General features: G+C 32.7%; 2 protein-coding genes across 2 annotated transcripts in view; one reads left to right on the top strand and one right to left on the bottom strand.

The window, feature by feature from the left end:
* LOC140441702 (zwei Ig domain protein zig-8-like) overlaps positions 1-21,022 on the bottom strand; it is a 592,415-nt gene that overhangs the window by 389,410 nt on the left and 181,983 nt on the right. The gene's annotated exons all lie outside the window — the stretch shown is intronic.
* LOC140441701 (27 kDa hemolymph protein-like) overlaps positions 1-21,022 on the top strand; it is an 84,849-nt gene that overhangs the window by 61,043 nt on the left and 2,784 nt on the right. Inside the window, exons 2-4 of the mRNA XM_072532584.1 lie at positions 1,544-1,797; positions 6,331-6,613; positions 18,633-18,774. Coding sequence (XP_072388685.1) covers positions 1,544-1,797; positions 6,331-6,613; positions 18,633-18,774 — 679 coding nt within the window. The remainder of the gene's footprint in view (positions 1-1,543; positions 1,798-6,330; positions 6,614-18,632; positions 18,775-21,022) is intronic.

Below are 21,022 nucleotides of genomic sequence, written 5' to 3'. Positions count from 1 at the left end.
ATATTTTCAGAATCTTTCTTTGGTTAGGTTGAGGATTTCAGCTATGTCTTGGCGAATATTTAGACGTAAACTTGCGGTGTTGTATCTGTTTAGCATCCATGGCTCTGCAAGGCAAAAGCTTAACTCAATCATATATTGTTATCTGAAGATAGGTTTTTTGCTTTTCTTTAATATATTATTAGTATAAATAACGTTTATGCTGGCCATATCTATCATTACATCGAATAAACATAATGGCCATCTCCTTGTTTTCTGCTGGAACTCATATTAGAACACATTTTTGGTCGAAGATGTCTACACGATTAAAGTCATCTTCACTTAATTCTTGCAATGAGTCAATTTTGTATGGTTTAAATGTATTCTTACGTAATACACGTAAGACTGAAGAACGACCTACATCATGTGCTTGTGCAACTCTGCGTGAGAATGTATGTGGATCTTCAACAAAACTTTGCATTATATCTATAAGTTTTGTTGTTATTCATAACTATTTTCGATCTACTTGATCGGTTTCTATCTTTTACTTCTCCAGATTCCTCAAATCGTTTTAGTTTTTATACCGTCGCCTTATGAATAGGAGAATGGTTTGGGAAAGTATCATTGAACAAGTTGGCTACTTCACAATGAAATATTTTTCTGTCACCGTACCCTCTCATTATTAGAATAGTAATTCGTTCTTTTTCGTTAGGAGCCATTTTAGAGAAGAAATTTATTTGGCAGATATTTTCCAGATACAACTACTGTCAGTTTTAGTTAACAATGTAAATAAATTTAAATTTATAAAAATCTACATATTTTGCAGTTTTATGTATTTAAGACCTTTCAGACGACATAAAATAATAAGTTTTACATATGGTTGAACTCGTGTTGAATAGGAGATTCCAATAATGACTGAATATACAGGCTGATGAATTTGAAAAACCAAAGTTTTTAATAATAAGAAAAACGACAAATCTTTCAACATTGCAAATATCAAAGAAGAATTTCCGTATCCCAAAATAGGTGTACCTCAAATTTTGTAAAATTATGACTAGCAATTTACGAGATAATTGGTCGTTTCCAGACTTTTGGGTCACTCTGTGTAAACAACGTAAGATCGGTATAAATCCTTTAAAATAAGAGTTTGTAAAGTTATTTTTGTTAATTTGTTTGTTACTTATTGCAAAATTAGCTTTAAAAGTCCGTTTTTTTTTTTTAAATTATTAATAACTTTTCTAAAAATGCACAAAAAACTTTAATTTTATGTGAGAATGTGGACAATATCACAAATAATATTTATCTACAAAAATTTCAGAAAATAGATACTACTTAATAGTTATTACAGATTTTTTGTTGTTGTTACCCACAAAACTTTTATCTGCAAGGTTATTATTCGTAATATTGAGAACATATATTATGTTACTAAACTTACCAGTTCTTACCGTAATGATTTTTTTTAATTTTTCAATAGATGTAATTTTTTATATATTTTTAAAGAATTTAAAAATATTTTTTTATGTAAACAATAATAGACGAAAATATTGATTGCACATTTTTTTTTCAGGTTGCGCATACACCCAAAATAATTTTGGTCAACCCGATAACTTTGGAAATCTAAATCAACCCGGATTAAACTTTGGTAACGGTGGAAATAGTCCATTTGGTAACGGCAGGGGTGATCCATTTGGTAGCGGTAGAAATGAACCAGATGCAAATGCATATTTGCAGCAAGCCCAACTTATGCTACAGCAGCTCCCAGTATTAATGAAACAGAAATGTGAACAAGCTGGACATCCGGAAGTAATTCAGTCTCTTCAGGTCAGTAACACTGGTATGAGAAAGCGAATTTAAATAAAATAAAAAAATTTTAGTAAATAAAACTAGTAGCATACACTTAAAATACAAAAAGGAACATAACAGACATAATTTGCTTTGTATTAAATTGGACGTTTATTAATTTTTTTTTTTTTACTTTTTTGGTCTGCAGATTTAGAGATATTTAAAGATGTCACTAGGTTCCTATACACAACACGACGTAAAAGACATGTTGCGTTTGCTTTACATCTATATTTTCAGCTTGTTGATATGTTTTAGAACCCTGACGTGCCTCTTCTTGATCGAGGTATTACTTAAACCTTTTCTCTGCTGCTCTGCGTATTGGTCGGAAGCTTCGTAGCTGCGCTGCTACTTTATAAACGAATATATCCACTCATGGAAGGCTACCGTTTACTGAGACGATGTCATCCGTTTACAGCATAAAAGATTTGTGACCTGGTCGATAGAGGCGCTGATAATCAAATTATTTGCACAATTCATACACATGGTTGCATGAATATGTTTTTCATCACTACACAGCTTCAGCGTCAACTTACATTCAATACCGTCTTTGTGGATATTTCCTGTGTCTTGTGATACGTTTGTGAAAGATTGGGCTCTAATTATGGAAATTCTGGTACGACCGATCTATAAAAAAAATTTTCTATTTATTTCACGAGAATCGTTCAAAAGTGGCAAAAGTCGCTCAACGTTTATTTACTTAATACATTTATAAAAACTGACTTTCTTTCCAGCAAAATACAAAAAATGGAATACGAAAGCTGCTCTTCACTTTTCAAACGGAATTTGATTTTTTACGATAGGACCCTCTTATAAAAAATATCGAATTTTTACCGTCGAGTTGATACAATACAATACAATAAAACTAAAAGTAGAAGAACTAATCGACCCTATTGATGCTGGCAATGGGATAAGACAGGGAGATTCCCTGAGTCCTCTTTTGTTCAACCTGATTATGGACGAAATATTAAAAAAAGTAAGAACTAAAAAAGGATACCAAATGAGAGAAAAACAACTTAAAATAATCTGCTATGCAGACGATGCAATACTACTCTCTCAACGTGAAGATGATATACAACGTATGCTGCACCAATTTAATATAACCGCCAGAAAATTTAACATGTTAATTTCCCCAAAAAAGACAAAATGCATGGTTACCACAGCAAATTTACTAAGATATAAATTGGAGCTGCAAGGTCAGATAATAGAACAAGTGATGGGGTATAAATATCTAGGCATCACATTATCTAGCTACGGAAAGCTCGAAACCGAAGTGGAAGATCAAGTGAATAGAGCAAACAGAGCCACAGACTGCCTAAATGAAACAATATAAAGAAATAAAAATATCGGGAAAGAAACGAATGGCAGAATTTACAAAACCTGCACCCTGAATCCAGTTGTGCTTAATGTGCTTGATGTCATCTGACCAGCTTATTGGAGGACTTCCTCGATTACGATAAGCATCCTCCCGATAAGCAGTTCCATTTCAATGTTGTAATCCTTTGAACTGCGTCAGTAACACCAGTTTTTCTCCTAATTATTGTATTTGATACTCTGTCGCTGAGAGATATATTCAGCATTGATCGCTTCATCGCTCTCTGTGCCACTTGTATTTATTGATTACTTTTTTGGTAAGGGTCAATGTTTCTGCTCCTTTTCAAGCACATGGGAATATCTGATCTAAAGACTTGTCTCAGTTTTCCGTAAGCCGCCCATGCCAATCCTATTTTCCTGTTTAGGTCTGTTGTTTGATTATCTCTTCCTAATTTAATCTCGTGGCCCAGATATTTATAGCTATACACCTGTTCAATTTGCTTGCCGTTAGTTGAGATGTTTTTCGCCAGTACTAGGTTGGTCATATATTGTGTTTTGGAGAAATTAATTTTAAGTCCAACTCGTGTAAACGAGCTCTAAAGATCTTGAAGAAGTGAGCAGGCACGATCTACCCGGTCTGCACTAAGGACTATGTCGTCTGCAAATCTCAAGTTGTTCAGAAATTCTCCATTTATGTTGGCTCCAATATTCTCCCAATTATTGTTTCTCATAGCACTCTGCAACAAAGCGGTGAATAGCTTAGAAGAGATAGTATCTCCTTGCCTAATACCCCTCTCGAAGGGGAATGGATTTGTGTTGCCATAATACATTCTAACTGCAGCTGTTGCGCTATTATTCATATTCCGAAGAAGAGTTGTGTACCTATGATCAATACTGCACTCTGTAAGAACTCTTAACATGGAGCTATCCTGTATTGAGTCAAACGCTTTCTCAAAGTCTACAAATATTAATATCAATAGCTTGTTGTATTCTGTAACTTTCTCTATTAAGGATTTTATTACTTATAGGTGGTCATTTGTTCCAAAGCCACTCCTAAATCCGGCCTGCTCTAATGGTTGGTGAAAATCCAGCTTAGGTTCCAGTCTGTTAGTAATTATTCTCTAGTCTGTTAGTAATTAATGAGATAACAAGCTGATAGGTCTGTAACATGTACCTGTTTGTACCTGAGCAGGTACATAGGGTTGTCAAAGTAGCAAGAGATGCAATTAAGAAAAAAGAGTACTGAACTGTAGCCTTTTTGCATGTCTCACAAGCATTTAATAAAGTCTGACATGAGGGGCTGCTATCTAAAATAAAAACGCACTTTCCTCATTCTTTGCATGCACTCCTAAGACCCTATCTTCCAAACGATACTTCTAGGTTAGATACAATGAAGCAGTATCAAACATATCTCCAATTCTATCGGGAGTACCCAAGGGTAGTATATATATTCCCACAAGAGTAAACAGTACAATTGGTACCCATGGAGACGATACTATAATAATGGCTTCTATAATCTAACCGAGGTTATAGCTCGGTTCCTATTACAGCCTATCAAAATTGACAAATTCTAGATAAATGGTTAAAACTGTGGCGAGTTAAAGTAAATGACAGCAAATCAGCACATATAACTATAACATATGTTAAAAACTTGGGAATACATTTGATAGCCGACTAAATTGGGGAAAGCACATCGGGACAAAGCGACTGCAACTAGGGTTAATATACAGGAAAATGTATTGGTTCATGAACCAAAAATCCAAATTAAGTCTACATAATAAATTATTACTGTATTAATGTATTCTAAAGCCAGTTTGGACTTACGGTATACAGATATGGGGTACAGCATCTAATTCTCACTTACTCAAACTTCAGCGTTTTTAATCTAAAGTATTGAGACATATTATCAATGCACCATGGTATGTGCCCAATTATGTTATACATCGAGACCTTCAGATCCAACAAATTAAAGACGCCGTTGTCTCACTGAGTGGCACAAAAATAGACTACTGAACCATCCAAATACAGTTGCCCAACACCTTCTTAAGCAACCGAGGAGAGGAAGACTAAAACGCCGTGATCCCTTAGACCGTTCTATACCTGTAAATAAACGTTGTCATTTTATACCTAAAGCTACGGTTTGTTAGAACAATGCGCAGCGCACAGCATACACGTACAGCAGAATCTGTTCTACTCGACTCACGGCAGTTTTGGGTGAGTCGGTTTGTTAGATTAATTCGCATAAATATTCTGTCGCTCTAAAAACAAGTTTAGAAATTAGTTTCACATTTATTCTCTCAAAGGTTGTACGTTTAAAAAAATGAATTCTCGCAAACTTAACGCAATCATTTTATTACTCCAAGAAGAGGAGGAAGAAGAAGAGTTGATAACGTTAAATTTAAATAAAAGAAATAAAAATGTAAACGAAATTTTTTCATGTCTTAATACAGAAGGTGTTTTTAAATTAACAGACGAAGAGAGATCGTTTCAAAATAAGGAAAAATTTCGAGAATATATTAGACTTTCCAGGGATTGGTACTAGATCCACTAGTCTTTCATCTTCCTCGGGAGAAAATTTAGTAGACATCACTTATTACAATAATAATAACTACATATATAAAAATACAATTATAATTTCGGTATAGATGTGTACGTTGTAAGCTCAGCTAAACGTTTCGTCCAAATCAAATCGCAGTTGATTCCAGCGCACACCGTCGACGTACACGACTATCGGTCTGCAGTGCGCGCAGCTCAGCAGTATAACCTAACAGCAGTTATACCTAACAAACCGTTCTTATAGAGAACCATTTCTTTGATTTTGACGAACGTGCGCGGCGTTCGACTGACTGTGAGTTATGCGTCGCTCACTGTTCTAACAAACCATAGCTTAACTGTGTGTGTATTTTAACTATTGCTATTTTTTAATATGTTAGTATATGTCTTTGTAAAGTGTTATTTATATTTCAAATATTTATTTGTATTAGAAATTTATCTCGAAGGATTTTCGTCACTGGACGGATCTCTCCTGTGTTAATTACGTGATAAACTTGATTGATTCTTGCTTTTTTTTATTTGTAGAAACAGATTACAATTAATAAAAAATGAAAAACATATATTCTGTATAAAAAAGACAGATCTTTCTTTATTTATTTATTTGTTAATTTAAAGTCTACTTCCGTAATAAATTTGTTTATTTTTTAGCAACTGTATGGTCAAACTGAAAAATGCCTGGAAAGCAAAGTCAACTTCAAATCAGATGAAGTTAGTAACGAATTTGCTGGTGCTGCACGAACTGGCGAGCTCCCTAATTTTTTTAAGAAATACTGTAAGCTTTGGCCTGACATTCACGGTTGTATCAACCCTTTTGTAACTTCTATTGAGAAATGTTTCGAAAGCGATGAAAAACGCACCGTTGATAAAACACTTTCCCTCGTCGATGACTCAAATACTTTCTTCTGCGAAAACAATGCCGATCGCATTATGAGTAAGTATTTTACTTTTACTTTAAAGTGTGGTATTTTATATTTGGGTTCCTAAGACCTGTTTCTTTTTTAGTACCCTCAACGAATATAAAAACTCTTAATACTCGAATCCATAATCATAACCCTGCTTTATACGCGCTCCATTTTTCACTTGACTATACGCGTTGATTTAGTTCGTCCCAAACCCTTCTTTCAGTGCGTCATAGTTGATCGAATTCTCTCTAACACATTAAGCTAGAAGTGACAGAAAAAAACGTGAGTCTGTGATTATTATACATAGAACTTGGAAAATTATTTATCGTAAAGCTAATTCTAGTTACGGATGTATAATTGGTTGGAGTTTAGAATACGCTAAATAGATATCCAATCAATGATGCGCATAAATATAATTTTACGCAGAAGGTCTCGATCTTGACAGTACTTTCACAACGTCAACTGATAAAATAATTGTCATTCCAGGTTAGTATTATCAGACATTTTACAGTGAAAATTTAATTTTGTATTTATTGTCATAAAAATATTTTAAATATGCCCAAAATATATCGAGAAAGAACAAAGACTAATATTAAAATTATTAAATTATTTTCAATTAGAAAAAGAGGGATTACGATCCTGCAACTGTAAAATTTAACTAAAATGACATGCAATAATTCTCGACATTCTTAAAATCCTATATTATGTCAAAATTAGTGACGCACTGAAAGAAGGGTTTGGGACAGACTGTAGTAATATCCATACAAGTCTGTCCCAAACCCTTCTTTCAGTGCGTCACTAATTTTGACGTCATATAGGATTTTAAGAATGTCGAGAATTATTGCATGACATTTTAGTTAAATCTGACAGTTGCACGATCGTAATCGGCTAAATGTGAAAAGGTTTTTTTTTTTTTAAAATATGGAATAAAAACTAACAATTCAAAGTTGTGAAAGTGCTAAATTAGCTAAGATTTATTTATGGATTTATTATTATTTATTACAAATCCTATGAAATTGGAATGTTTCTTTAAAATAACGCTTCCTCCTAGAATCTTTAAGAGTTGACTGTGAGATAAAAAATTTTACTGGAAATTACAAGGCGTCAAGGCAAACATTCCTGTGATAAAATAGCATCGATTGAAATCAGTCATATTCGTATAAGTAATTTTCTGATAAGTTTCTGTGGCAGCCAATAGTTTAATTTTGTAAAGATTTATCATTAAATAGTGGAAATAGTTTAAATAGTGAAGCAGTTGATTTTTGAGTTATTCTACCAGATTTAGTGTGTTATGAAGTTTAGTTAAAAAAAAACAATTTAAATAGTTTAAATAGTGAAGCAGTTAATTTTTGAGTTAATCTACCAGTTCTGGTATGCAGATGAAATAGTGTTAAAGGAGTTTAGTTTAAAAACAAGATACCGAATGTAAGTTTACCTTAACCTTTACCTATTAAATATAATTTATTACCTTAAGCGAGACAGATTCTCACGTTACAGATCCCTTGACAGCATTTTAAATTCAAATTGTATCGTGTTGATTTTTAAGTTAATATATTTATGTTATAGTTATTGTTAAGTTATTTACTGGTCGTGTTATTTTTTAGAGTTTAGTTTAATTGTGATATAATGATTAAATTTCAAGAAATTCTTACACTAACAGTTTCAAAAGTAAATATTTTTAAAAATCATATGATACATAGGTCGTACATCAGTACGACCCTGTTTGGCTTACACGTGGTTCTATTGACGATTGGGAATTTGTAAAGTGAATACGGTTTAGGAGATATGTGGCTGGCATCAATTTTCTTTGCTGTCTTCCAGTATTGATTTATGATATCTTCTACATGTCTTACATATTTCTTCCATTTTTCTTGGGTAACCATAAATTTACTCACAGTTATTATCCAATTATTATCTACGAATTTTAGTACGCTTGAATTACCTGTTCTATTGCTTCTTTCCAAATACTTAATACAGTACTTTTATGCAGAACTTATTTTTGCATCATAATATCTTTTCTATCTATCTATCAAAACAAAACACAGAAAGAACAGTGGTCAATCTTTCAGATAAAGTTTTAACTTCAGCTGAAACATCATTGTTAGCCAAAGGGGGAAATTTTGCGATTGTGCCTAAAGTTATACCCAAAGAAGACATCATCGCTAATATAGAGTCTGCGATCCGCAACTTACCAATCGAAGCAGCTGAAGAAATAAGGACAGAATCAGCAAGAATTTTGCATAAAGCTAAGACACCGAAAAATAATTTGAGCCACCAAGAAATACGTGCCATAAAATCGTTAAACGCAGACAAAGATGTTGTAATTTTACCAGCAGACAAGGGAAACGCCACGATCGTAATGAAGACAGCCGACTACAAAACGAAAATACAAAATCTTCTAGATCCTGCGGTTTATAAGAAACTTAAAAAAGATCCCACAGCAGTCACCCTACGGAAAATCAACAGACTTATTAAATCTTCGTCCATACCAGAGGAGATAAAGCCAAGAATATGCAACAGCGAAGCAGTCCCACCACGCTTGTATGGCTTGCCGAAAATACACAAAGACGATGTACCTCTCCGCCCTATTGTGAGCTCCATAGGATCTCCGTCTTACAGCCTTGCAAAACATCTGGCCGATATTTTACAACCACATATAGGAAAAAACGATGCCTTTGTAAAAGACTCCGCCCATTTTATTGAGAAGATCAAAGGAATAACTTTGCAGGAATCTGACATTCTTGTTAGTTTTGATGTGGTTTCCCTATTTACAAGAGTCCCCCTAGAAGACGTTCTGAATTTAATTGAGGGACTAGTTTCCAAGGATATGGTGGAATTATACCGTATTTGCCTAACTACCACATACTTTTCATGGGAAGACCAAATTTATGAACAGATGGATGGAGTAGCAATGGGAAGCCCACTAAGCCCGGTCGTAGCCAACCTTTTCATGGAGCATTTAGAGAAGAAGATAATGGACTCAGCATACAAGCCTAGGGTATGGTTCAGATACGTTGATGACACCTTTGTGATTTGGGGTCACGGAGCGGAAAAACTAAACGATTTCCTGGCTTATATAAATACACTACATCCAAATATTCAATTTACGATGGAAACAGAAAAAGCTCAACAACTAGCGTTCCTGGATGTATTAGTAAATCGAAAGGAAGGTCACTTAGGACATAAAGTGTATCGAAAACCTACACACACAGACAGATACCTAAACAGGAACTCAAATCATCATCCTAGCCAAAAACAAGGTATCATCAAAACTTTGGCAGAGAGGGCGAAGAGAATTTGTGAACCACAACATCTCCAAAGTGAACTTCTTTATATTGAAAAAGCGCTCACCTCTAATGGGTACACCAGAAGAGAAATACACAAGGCGATGAACAACGTATCTAGAAGAAGGGACGAAGAAACAGAATGTAAAGGGAAAGCGTTCTTGCCCTATATATCGGGGGTAACGGACAGAATTGGGCGAATACTCAAGAAAGCCAACATAAAGACCATCTTCAGACCTACAAAGAAGATCAAGGATTGTTTAAGATCGGTAAAAGACAAACGCGACCCATTAGCAACGGCCGGAGTATACCGAATACCATGCACATGTGGAATGGTATATGTGGGAACCACAAAAAGACACACCAACACCAGGATAAATGAACATAAAAGCCATTGTCGTTTAGGACATATCGACAAATCTGCCGTTGCCGAACACGCTTTGGGAAGCGGAGAACATCGAATACTATTTGAAGAAACACAGATGCTGGACAAAACTTCACAGTACTACCCACGGTTATATCGGGAAGCGGTGGAAATATACAAGCACCCAAACAATTTCAATAGGATAGAAGAAGGACTAAAAATCAACAAAACATGGATACCAGTATTAAAATCCACAAACGCCCTTCCCGCCAAACACGGAGATAGAAAAGCTACTATAAACAACGACACGCCCCCTCAAGCCGAAACCAGTGGAGGGGAGGCGAGTGGGAATTATAAATATTGCCTCCGTAGTACAACGCGTCGTCAGTTTCTGCTTACAAGCGAAGCATCAACATCTCCAGAAGATGCCAACCCCTAGTGTTGGCGAAACGTCGAGAACAAATCTCAACAGAAGACAACGGCCCAACAGCCCGAATAAACAGTTTAATAAGTTAGACGATGGCCGTGAAAGCCTAACGCAATTTATCAAATATAATCTCATTTATTAAATATCTCTTAATACACACTTAAAAACTTTATCTGGTAAATGTTTTTTTACCATCTCCAATAATTCAAGTTTATTATGGTCGTTGAAACATGTATATATCTCCCTTTTAACCATTCTGCTAAAGAGTGTTTAGTCCAACTTGAATTTGGTATTTTTTCCACTATAAGTACTGGAGTGGTAAGGTGCATTGTACATAATTATTAACGACGGTTTTTTTAAATTTGGCAAAAGTTGATATTCAAACCATTTTTGAAAATTTTGTGCATTCATCGAATCATGATAATCTCCAGTTTTTTTTTTTTCATCTTTTAAAAATTGGACTGAAATTCAATCAATGAATACATTTTTACAATCCGCATGGAGTACAATATATCCGTACACCTTCTCCGGTCCTTTATCTAACAGCATTAATGCAGCCATCTTGCTAACTCTTGCGGAATCCTCCCTTGCTATATATCCAGGTCTCATCCAAGAAAACTGGTTGTAACAGGTGTAAATAATGTTGATTTTTTTGGTATTCTTTTAAAAATTGTAATCTTTTATATGCCACATGTGATTGTTCCATTAGATATTTTCGATTTGATATATTGCAGTTTAACCATCTGAATTTTATATCTTTTATAACCCTACTCAGTGAACTAGTAGAAACGGTAATTTTATCTATGTCGTTCAGTTTTTCTAGAAGGGTATGAAGGGTAAAATGTTGGCCTAAAATGAACAAGAAAAAATGTAAAGTCGCTAGTGATATTTCAGTAGGTTATGGCAAATTATATTTTGATAAAAACCTTCACTAAATATTGTTAAGTATAGGTTGGTAGATAGTGTAGGTTGACGGAAGTCCTGATGAATGACTGCTGTCAACGTCAACATATAATAGGTATTATGGTTAGTTTTTAGGAACAATAAAAAAGGTATAATATGAATGTATCTTATAATTGTAAATTTAAATAATAAAGAGATAATCACAAGAGCAAATATTCAATAGGTTATGGGCCCAGATACCTCCTTGATAAAGGAATAAAATATAAATCAAGAAAACGTGATTACCTTGGAAGATGTTTGCAGGTCAACAATTTCCGATTCTCGCAGGTGGGAATTTTAACAGTTGGAAATTCCGTGTAAAGACCTTATTAAATGAAAAGAAAGTATTACCAGTGATTGAAAGTATAGACCCAACAGAGAGAGAACATTTTATAGATGAAGATGCAAAAGCAAAATCGATTATAGTTCAATGTGTTAGAGATAAACATTTAGACATTATAAAAGATGCCAAAACCGCTAAAGACATGATGAAAGCACTTAAAGATGTTTTTGAAAGAAAAAGTATATTCACCAAGCTTACATTAAAAAAGAAGCTATTGACTTTGAAGTGTAAAAGAGATCAAAAACTGGAAGACCATTTTATGAATTTTGACAGAATTATAAGAGAACTGGAAGGTGTAGGTAGTAAGATAGATGAATCAGACAAAGTATGTCATCTTCTATTAACCCTTAATGAAGAGTAAGAATCAGTAATTACTCAATAGAAACATTAAACACTGAGGTAACTATGGAATTTGTTAAATCTAGATTATTGGATGAGGAGCTGAAGAAATTTGATAAAAACAAACCACATACTATGAACAATGAGGCAGCATTCAAAGTAAGTGATATTAAATGCTTCAAATGTGGTAAAATGGGCCATAAATCATATGAGTGTAGAAGCAGAACTTCAATTGTTAAAAACCAGAGTAGAGGAATTAGTAGTTCCAGAAGACGTGGATTTTATAGAGGTGCCAATACAAATAGAAGTAACTCTGAGCATGCAGGTTATGTAGAAGAAGAATTAGGTTTTATTGCGATAAATGCCATTAATGATGATGTTGAAAACTAGAAAATGTCCAGTGGTGTTACTAGTAGTGAAGAAATAGTGCGAAATGAAGAGACGGTTTATCCTGCAATGAACTGTGGTACACTTAATGAGGTACATTTTGTTTTAGATTCAGGTTGTACACAAAATTTTTTGTCAGATCAACTTGTGGACTATATGATTGATGTAACAAATTTAAATAAAACAAGTTTTATAGAAATTGCAGATGGTTACAAATTAAAATCAACTAAAAAAGGTAAACTTAGAGGAATGTGTGAGGGAAGAAAAGTAAGTATTAATGGTTGAATTGTTCCAAACTTGAAACATAACTTAATTTCTGTTTCACAATTAACTGAAAAGGGTAATAAGGTTTTATTTAAAAATGATTGTGCGCTTATTATTGGAAAAACATATACTGTTGAATGTCCTAAAGTAAATAATTTGTATCTCTTTAAGTTAGAAATAGAATGTGTGGCTTTAAATGTAAATGTTTTAGATAAAACTGAGTTTAATAGAAACATAATAAATATTCGAGTTCTAATAATATGTTTATATTTATTGGTTAATGAAACTCCTAGATTATCACATACTGAAATACTCATTGCCACAGAATAGCTAACATCTGTTTGAATGCCTTCATTTGCCAATCGTCTTACTGTTGATAACGAAACTTGTTGCCACGGCAACAAGCTAAAATGTGTAGTATTTAAAATACTATTAATATTTTTTAGAATACTTTAAAACTTACTTCACGAACGGCAGAAACTGGTAATAAAGATGTCCTAGCCTCTTTTTCTAATTGAAAATAATTTAATAATTTTAATATTAGTCTTTGTCTTTCTCGGTATATCTCGGCATATTTAAAATATTTTTATGACAATAAATACATTGTTAAATTTTCACTGTAAAATGTCTGATAATATTAACCTGGAATGACAATTATCATTTTATCAGTTGAAATTGTGAAAGTACTGTCACGATCGAGACCATCTGCGTCAAACTATCATGCACTGCATCATTGATTAGATATATATTTAGCGTATTCTAAACTCCAACCAATTATATATCCGTAAGTAGAATTTGCTTTAATATGCCAATACCCGCGAACGATACAAAATTTTCTAAGTTCTATGTATAATAATAACAGACTCACATATGACGCACATAAAGAAGGGTTTGGGACGAACTATACGCACTGGAGCTCTGGAAAGCAATATTATTTGACAATAGTGTTATTGTTTTAAGTCTGGTTTTATTAATACCACTGCAACCTATAATTGGCTTTATTTTTTATAAGTAATTTGTACGGTAAATTAAAAGAAAATTTAAAAACAGTAAAATGAAAAAAGTAATACTATAAAAATCACAGATTAACGCGATAATCAAAGTTACTATACTTCATTCGCTTAGCTCGGGCATATTTTGACAGATTTATTGTCGGAAACCTACAACACATTAATTCCTGCTTCTCAGTATAAGTAGCTCAAGTATACTACTATTGCAGACTTCTTTCTTTGAAAAAAGAAGAATTATTCTAAATAGTGGAAGCGTCTACTAAACCTATAACATTTTGGGTAGTATATATTTAAAAGATATATTTTAGTTGTTATAATTTAACATAACTATTTATTATATATGGTGCAAATAAATAAATACTGATTGTCGGTAATTTGTAAAGTTCTATTTTATATACTATTTAGTTTGTTTATTATTAATATTGGCTATAAGTACGTGTGTTTGGTTGTATAATAATTTCCAGCCACTTCGAGTCTGTCAAAAAGTAACTAACTTCGCAAAAAAATAATTACTAAATTCACTATACAGTTCGGATTGGAGATAGCGAAACGAGTATACAAACCAAACTACGTCTAATAATATTCTAAATATAATATCTTAATCTGATTCATACTGGATGTTTTGTTTTATTTCAGTACAATGTACACATATTTGCTTTAATGTCTTAGGCAAGTCTACTAATCACATCTGCTGAATCATTTCTTGTGCTTTTATTCCTTGCTCGTCCACAAAAAAAAACAACGCCCAAGGACCGAAGATCGAGTCGGAACTTCTTTAAGAGTTTCTTTATTAAAAAAAAATATTAATTAAAAATCCTTTATAAAAGGTATATAATTTAAAAACTCAATCGGGCTATATCACAAAACGTTTTCGGAATCCATGTTCCATCATCGGTGTCTAGGTATACATGTATTGAGCCACTAAATATGTGGGTAAAAACCCATTAAAAATTGTTGGTTTAAATTTAGTTTGCATTATGTGGTATTAAATATTATGATGTTAGAGTTACCAGTGGATTTGGTAACATGGAGAAGTATGACTCCATATGAAGTTGCTGGTCCTAAGACGATGTGTCTACGAGGACCTGATAAAATTAAATTTTTTGTGATATATTGTATACAGCCAACTATAGGAACTTAGATTCCTTGTGGAGTTTTCTTATTGTTAAAAGAAATAAAGTAATTTTTTCTGTTATTTCTTTTAATGTGTGAGTGTTTTCTAGTCGCTTTAACAACATCAGTGGTTTTATTACCTCAAACGAAATTCCCTGAAGAAATCGTTCGTTTGTAATGTTGTCTTTGAGTGGTCGGGCAAGAGAAAAAAGTTTTTGTTGGGAGGTAGATATTGTCTTTATTCTTCTTGATTTAAGAATTTTTTAAATTTTGTCAGTGATACCTTTGATGTAAGGAAGTAAAGCTTGCGTCTAATGAGAGTCTAAGTCTTTGGGTTGAGATTGAATGGGAGATTGATGTCTGTGGATGCTGCTATTGATGTGATTTTCACGGTAACCATTTTTAGTGAGGTCTTGTTTCAAACTAGAGAGCTTAACAGATCTACTTGCACCTTCGTAAAGGCGTATTCTTCTGAAGACAAGGGTATTAAGGACTGAATTAATTTGTGAAAGTAGATAATGAGAGTTGACATGCAAGTAACGATTGGTATGGGTGGATTTTCGATAAACAGAGTGATTAAAACCTTGGGATTGGCTTTTCTTTATAATAACTTCGAGAAACAATAGGAATAAATCAGTTTCCATCTCCATCGTGAACTGGATACTAGGATGTATACCATTCAGATGGGTCTGAAACGGCACTAAAGCATCCCTGCCAGGGGACCAAATGACGAATAGATCGTCAACATATCGTAGATAACATGTGGGTTTGAGCATTGATGTAGATAGTTCTCGGGTCTCGAAGTCTTCCATAAAGATATTGGCAATTATTGGACATAGTGGGGAGCTCATTGGGGCACCATTTATTTATCTGTACAATTAATTTTGATAGATGAAATAAATGTTGGACATACAATGTTTAATGAAAGATAAATGGTCTTGCTGGATACTTTAAGCAAATTTAAGGATGAAGCAAGTACTGGACCTATGGTTATGTACGGCAGTTGTATGCACTGACAATGGAATATAGAGGAATATCGGGTTTGTGAATTTTGGGTAGGCCATATATTCGAAGTGTACTAGAAGACTTTTCACGAGTTAGAAGTTAGAAATTGTTTTATGTCAATAAGAAGAGAGGTTTTATTGATGATGGCTTTTGTTGTTTTCTCTAGATAGGTTGTTGGATTATTAGAAATTGGTCTTTAGTCTGGAGTATTAATAAGATTTGAGAGTTTATTAATGTAAAAAGAAGTGTTTAGGATGACGGTGGCATTTCTTTTATCAGCGGGAACAATAACTAGATTTGGATTTGACTGAAGTTCTTTCAAGGCTTTTTTCTCAGATTGACTAATGTTCGGAGTAGGAGGCTTTAAGTTTCTAAGAGATGGCTTCTTTAGTTTGACAGATGATTGTCTCAATTTAATGGGACTTGGTGTAACAGAGTAATTGAAACCTTTTGCTTGAGTGGCAATGGTCGAAATAGGGGTGTCAGAAAAGTTGTTAACCACTGTAGTGGGTTTGAAAGTTGTAGATTTTGGAATTTTTTCATTAATAAGACACATATATATGACACATATTATAAGACATATATATATATATATATATATATATATATATATATATATATATATATATATATATATATATATATATATATATATATATATATATATGCTTTCTGTGATTTTCCTGGTTTAACCCCGCATTGAATAATTTTGGTTTTGATAAAAAACAGTATTTTGACGACTTTTTGGCAAGGTAGCACTTGTCATTGTCAAGTCAGGTAGTAGCGCTTCTTGCTGGTGATGGAAGTTAAGCTTGCCTAGCCAAACCCGGAAAACCAACCACAGAAAGCACCTATAGCTTCCGCGGAAATTTCAAGTGAATATATATATATATATATATATATATATATATATATATATATATATATGAAAGTAAAATTGTTATTTTGGTTATAATAACCAAATACTAGACTGCATTTCATTTCAGTTGAACTTCCACAAGTGCTCCTGATGATGAGTTGAATAACTCGAAACACGTGTAGAGCAATGGTGGAGTTCCGATTGAAATGAAATGCAATCTTTTACTTTCATTTAAACGTCTTTCTCTACGTAAAGAGCGAAAAAGATAGTAATTTTCAAAGGTGAATCGTAGATGCATGTTGAAGTAAAAATGTACTTCTAGCGTCGTTAAAAGTCTCTAGCAAGAGGCTTTGAATTTGCGGTTCACCTAATTTACTATCAGAGAGAGGTCTCTGGACTTCTTGTTACTTCATATATATATATATATATATATATATATATATTCTATTATATTATACATTTTTTAACTTCTCTATGGATGTTTGGTTTCATATTGTTCTTTTTAGATAAACTGATGATGCTTTCTGAGCAGAAAGCGAAACGTCTTCAATAAATAGATGAAGTAGCCACCTTCTTTGTCTTTTATTTTTCCACTTTGACCGAAAAACCCACCACTCTTCGAGTGTACCTTAGTTTATATATATATATATATATATATATATATATATATATATATATATATATGTATATGTATATATATATAAGAGAAATTTAATCTTTGCAGATAAGTTAAATAGTAAACTCTTAAATATTGGGGAATTCTGCAAGAAAGACTCTAATGTGTATCAATTGTTTCGCCGAACGTTTTCGCCAAAGGGAATTAATTTGGCTTCTTCAGGGCTGAAAGAGAATAAATTATAATTAGCTACCATATATAATCTATTAAAAACATTATTGATCTTACCGTAACTTAGAATTGTAGAGTTAGAATATTAAAAAACTTTGCTAGTAACATAGTGGTGTTTTTTGTTACTATGTGCAAAAAAAGTTTTTTTTTTAAGGTTTGAAATGTATGGTAGCTTTGAACTTAAAACGCAAAGGTTTACCCAATGTTAATCGAAAAATCGATTGTAGTTACATTGGGTTTTTCGATTAACCTTGGGTAAACCTTTGCGTTTTAAGTTCAAAGCTACCATACATTTCAAACCTTAAAAAAAAAACTTTTTTTGCACATAGTAACAAAAAACACCACTATGTTACTAGCAAAGTTTTTTAATATTCTAACTCTACAATTCTAAGTTACGGTAAGATCAATAATGTTTTTAATAGATAATATATGGTAGCTAATTATAATTTATTCTCTTTCAGCCCTGAAGAAGCCAAATTAATTCTCTTTGGCAAAAACGTTGGGCGAAACATTTGATAAACATTAGAGTCTTTCATATATTATATATATATATATATATATATATATATATTATATATATATATATATATATATTATATATATATATATTATATATATATATATATTATATATATATATATATATATATATATATATATATATATATATATATATATATATATATATATATTAACTCAATAACTATCTTCTTTGTCAACCATTTTCCATCCACTCCTGAATGTAGGTCTCTCCCAAATAATACATATAACTATAATAATAAACTACAATAACTATAAAAGTAGTGAAAGTGATAAAACAACTGACTCGGTATCAAGCTTTTAATATTTTTATTTTCTTTTCTAGAATTACTTAACGGTGGAGCTATACAATGCCTTGAAACTGTAGGTAAAGACATCCAAGGATGTGCAAACACTACCATGCAGAAGAGACAAAAACAACAAAGTAGCAAAAAAGCCTTGTTTGCTTATGATGAAGAGACTTGTAGGTGAGTAATTAAAATTTCATTTGTATAGAAACAATCAAATTTATCAATAATTATGTTTGGATAGCATGAGTCACTTATAATCAATGGTGGTATTAGGGTTGACATTGTTTAGGCGTTATCCGTAAGGTCATATTCCGTTATCCTATTCCGTAAGGACAATTTGGCATTCGTGTAGGAATTTTAGAACGAAAGCGCTATTTCCTTTTGTGAATCATTTAGATAAAATTGAGCGAAAAACGTATGGCATATATGTTCATATAGGACGTTGTCGACATACCTTTGAATACATTACAAACAAATCTGTCGAATTTCTAAGTATCACCAGATAGATATCGTTTGCCTGAAACACAAGAACACAAGCATCGTGATCGATCGATTAAACATAGACTTTAAAATATTATTATAAGTGCAAATTTACTGTTAAATAAACGATACGATTTCATAAAATCTTTCCCTGTATGATATTCTACAGTATTTTGTTTCTCTGACCACGTGGACAAAGTATTGTAGTTTTCTTCCTTTATTTCATTATATTGTTTCTCTTGAAAGTTTTCGGCAGACTTCTTCTGTCGTTACTTGTCTACGAAAGATAATCTCAGGATTCTTCTGTAAAGCTGTATCTCGAAAACTTCCACTTTTCTTATCATTGCTTTAGTCATTGTAGTTGCCTATATACCGTGTAGGAGGATACTAACTATAAAACATCTAAGCATGCGCATTTTTGTCGACAACAAAGTTTTTAATTTTTTTAAGTAATTTCAATTTTGGTTTTTAGTTCCATTTCAAAATCATCGTTCTCATTTATTTCTAAGTACTTGGTTTCTTTGTAAAGATTAGAAACATTATTGTATCCAAGTTCATATTTAAGCCATAATGGATACTTGCCGTATAAACTTTTTGAACTATTCTCTACAAATTTTCAATATTCCCTGCCATTACTAGGTGTCATCAGCATACCTCAAGTTATTAATGGGGATTCCCTTTAGTAAAACGCCAGCTGTCTTTTAGTCCGGTAACTCTTGCATGATAACTTCCGAGTACAACTTAAATAGAAATGGAAAAAAATGCTATCCTGCAGCACTCTTCTTTTAATTTTGATATCCGATTGTGTGTTATCTATTTTTATGATCGCTGTGTGGTCAGGCTAGATTTCTGTTATTCTTATCTTGCAAATTCAAACAAAAAAAGTGAAGAGATAAGGAGGGAAATTGACAGAACAGCAAAAACAACTAAGAAGATGGAATCAGATGTTTGTTTGTAATACTCTATTTACCATTTTTTATAAAAATATTTCTTTTAATTATGTGTTCTTAATATGCCATATGCTAAATAAAGTATAAATTCTGCAGCTAAATTGTAGGATAACTTCGAGATCACATGGATGACTCATTTCATTATTTTTTTGCTGAAGTAAGGTAAGGACGACAAATAAGGCCACGTTAAGGTATAAATGTCTGTAATATTTTATTCAGCAACAATATGTGGGAAAAAGTGTTGTATACACATTGCCTAACATGTTATCTACCGAATTTATGGATAAAATACTTATGTTTAAATCTTATTTTGGACAAAAATTTAAGTGAATACTAAATTTTATTCGGAAAAATTTAAGAACAAATACAAAGTTTAGTGAGTGAAACTTATACTGATATTAGAAACAAAATTTTTTCAATATATTGCACAGTTACATACATCGAGGACATACAAATATGTACTTGTCGTGTTTTGTCAATCCTATACATTCTTCGTGGATGTACCGATTATAAGGAACACACTTGCGCATGTCAGCCACTATCTTCATCACATAAGAAACAGTACCATGGCTCGTTTTTTAAGTTTCGTTTTGGTTTTGCTGAGCTATGAAATTATTCACTAAATAGATCTCTGTTAACTTGAGCTTTAGATTAATGGCCTATCGACGTTTTTTTGTTAATACTTTTAACTCCTGCGTTATCAAAAAACCACTGGAAATAAAACATGCACTAAGTCCGTCACATGTCTCTCTCACTTTTTTTGTAGCCTTTTTACTTAAAAGATTAATTCATAAAAACATTCTTAAAAATCTTGGCGATTGTCTAAATGTCTGGTTGTGTCTGACAACTAGGGACAAAGGCAGCATCCGGAATAGCATTTGGACTGAATGGTCATATCCCAGTTGCTTTAAATCCAGAACAAATTTTTTTTTGTGTCACTGCATTTTTTCAAACCAGCGTAAAAATTTTGCTTGGTTGATGGTACGTTTATTATT

The sequence above is a fragment of the Diabrotica undecimpunctata genome, chromosome 5 (genome assembly GCF_040954645.1).
Source record: "Diabrotica undecimpunctata isolate CICGRU chromosome 5, icDiaUnde3, whole genome shotgun sequence".
Lineage (NCBI taxonomy): Eukaryota > Metazoa > Arthropoda > Insecta > Coleoptera > Chrysomelidae > Diabrotica > Diabrotica undecimpunctata.
This window is presented reverse-complemented; position numbering and strand designations above follow the sequence as displayed.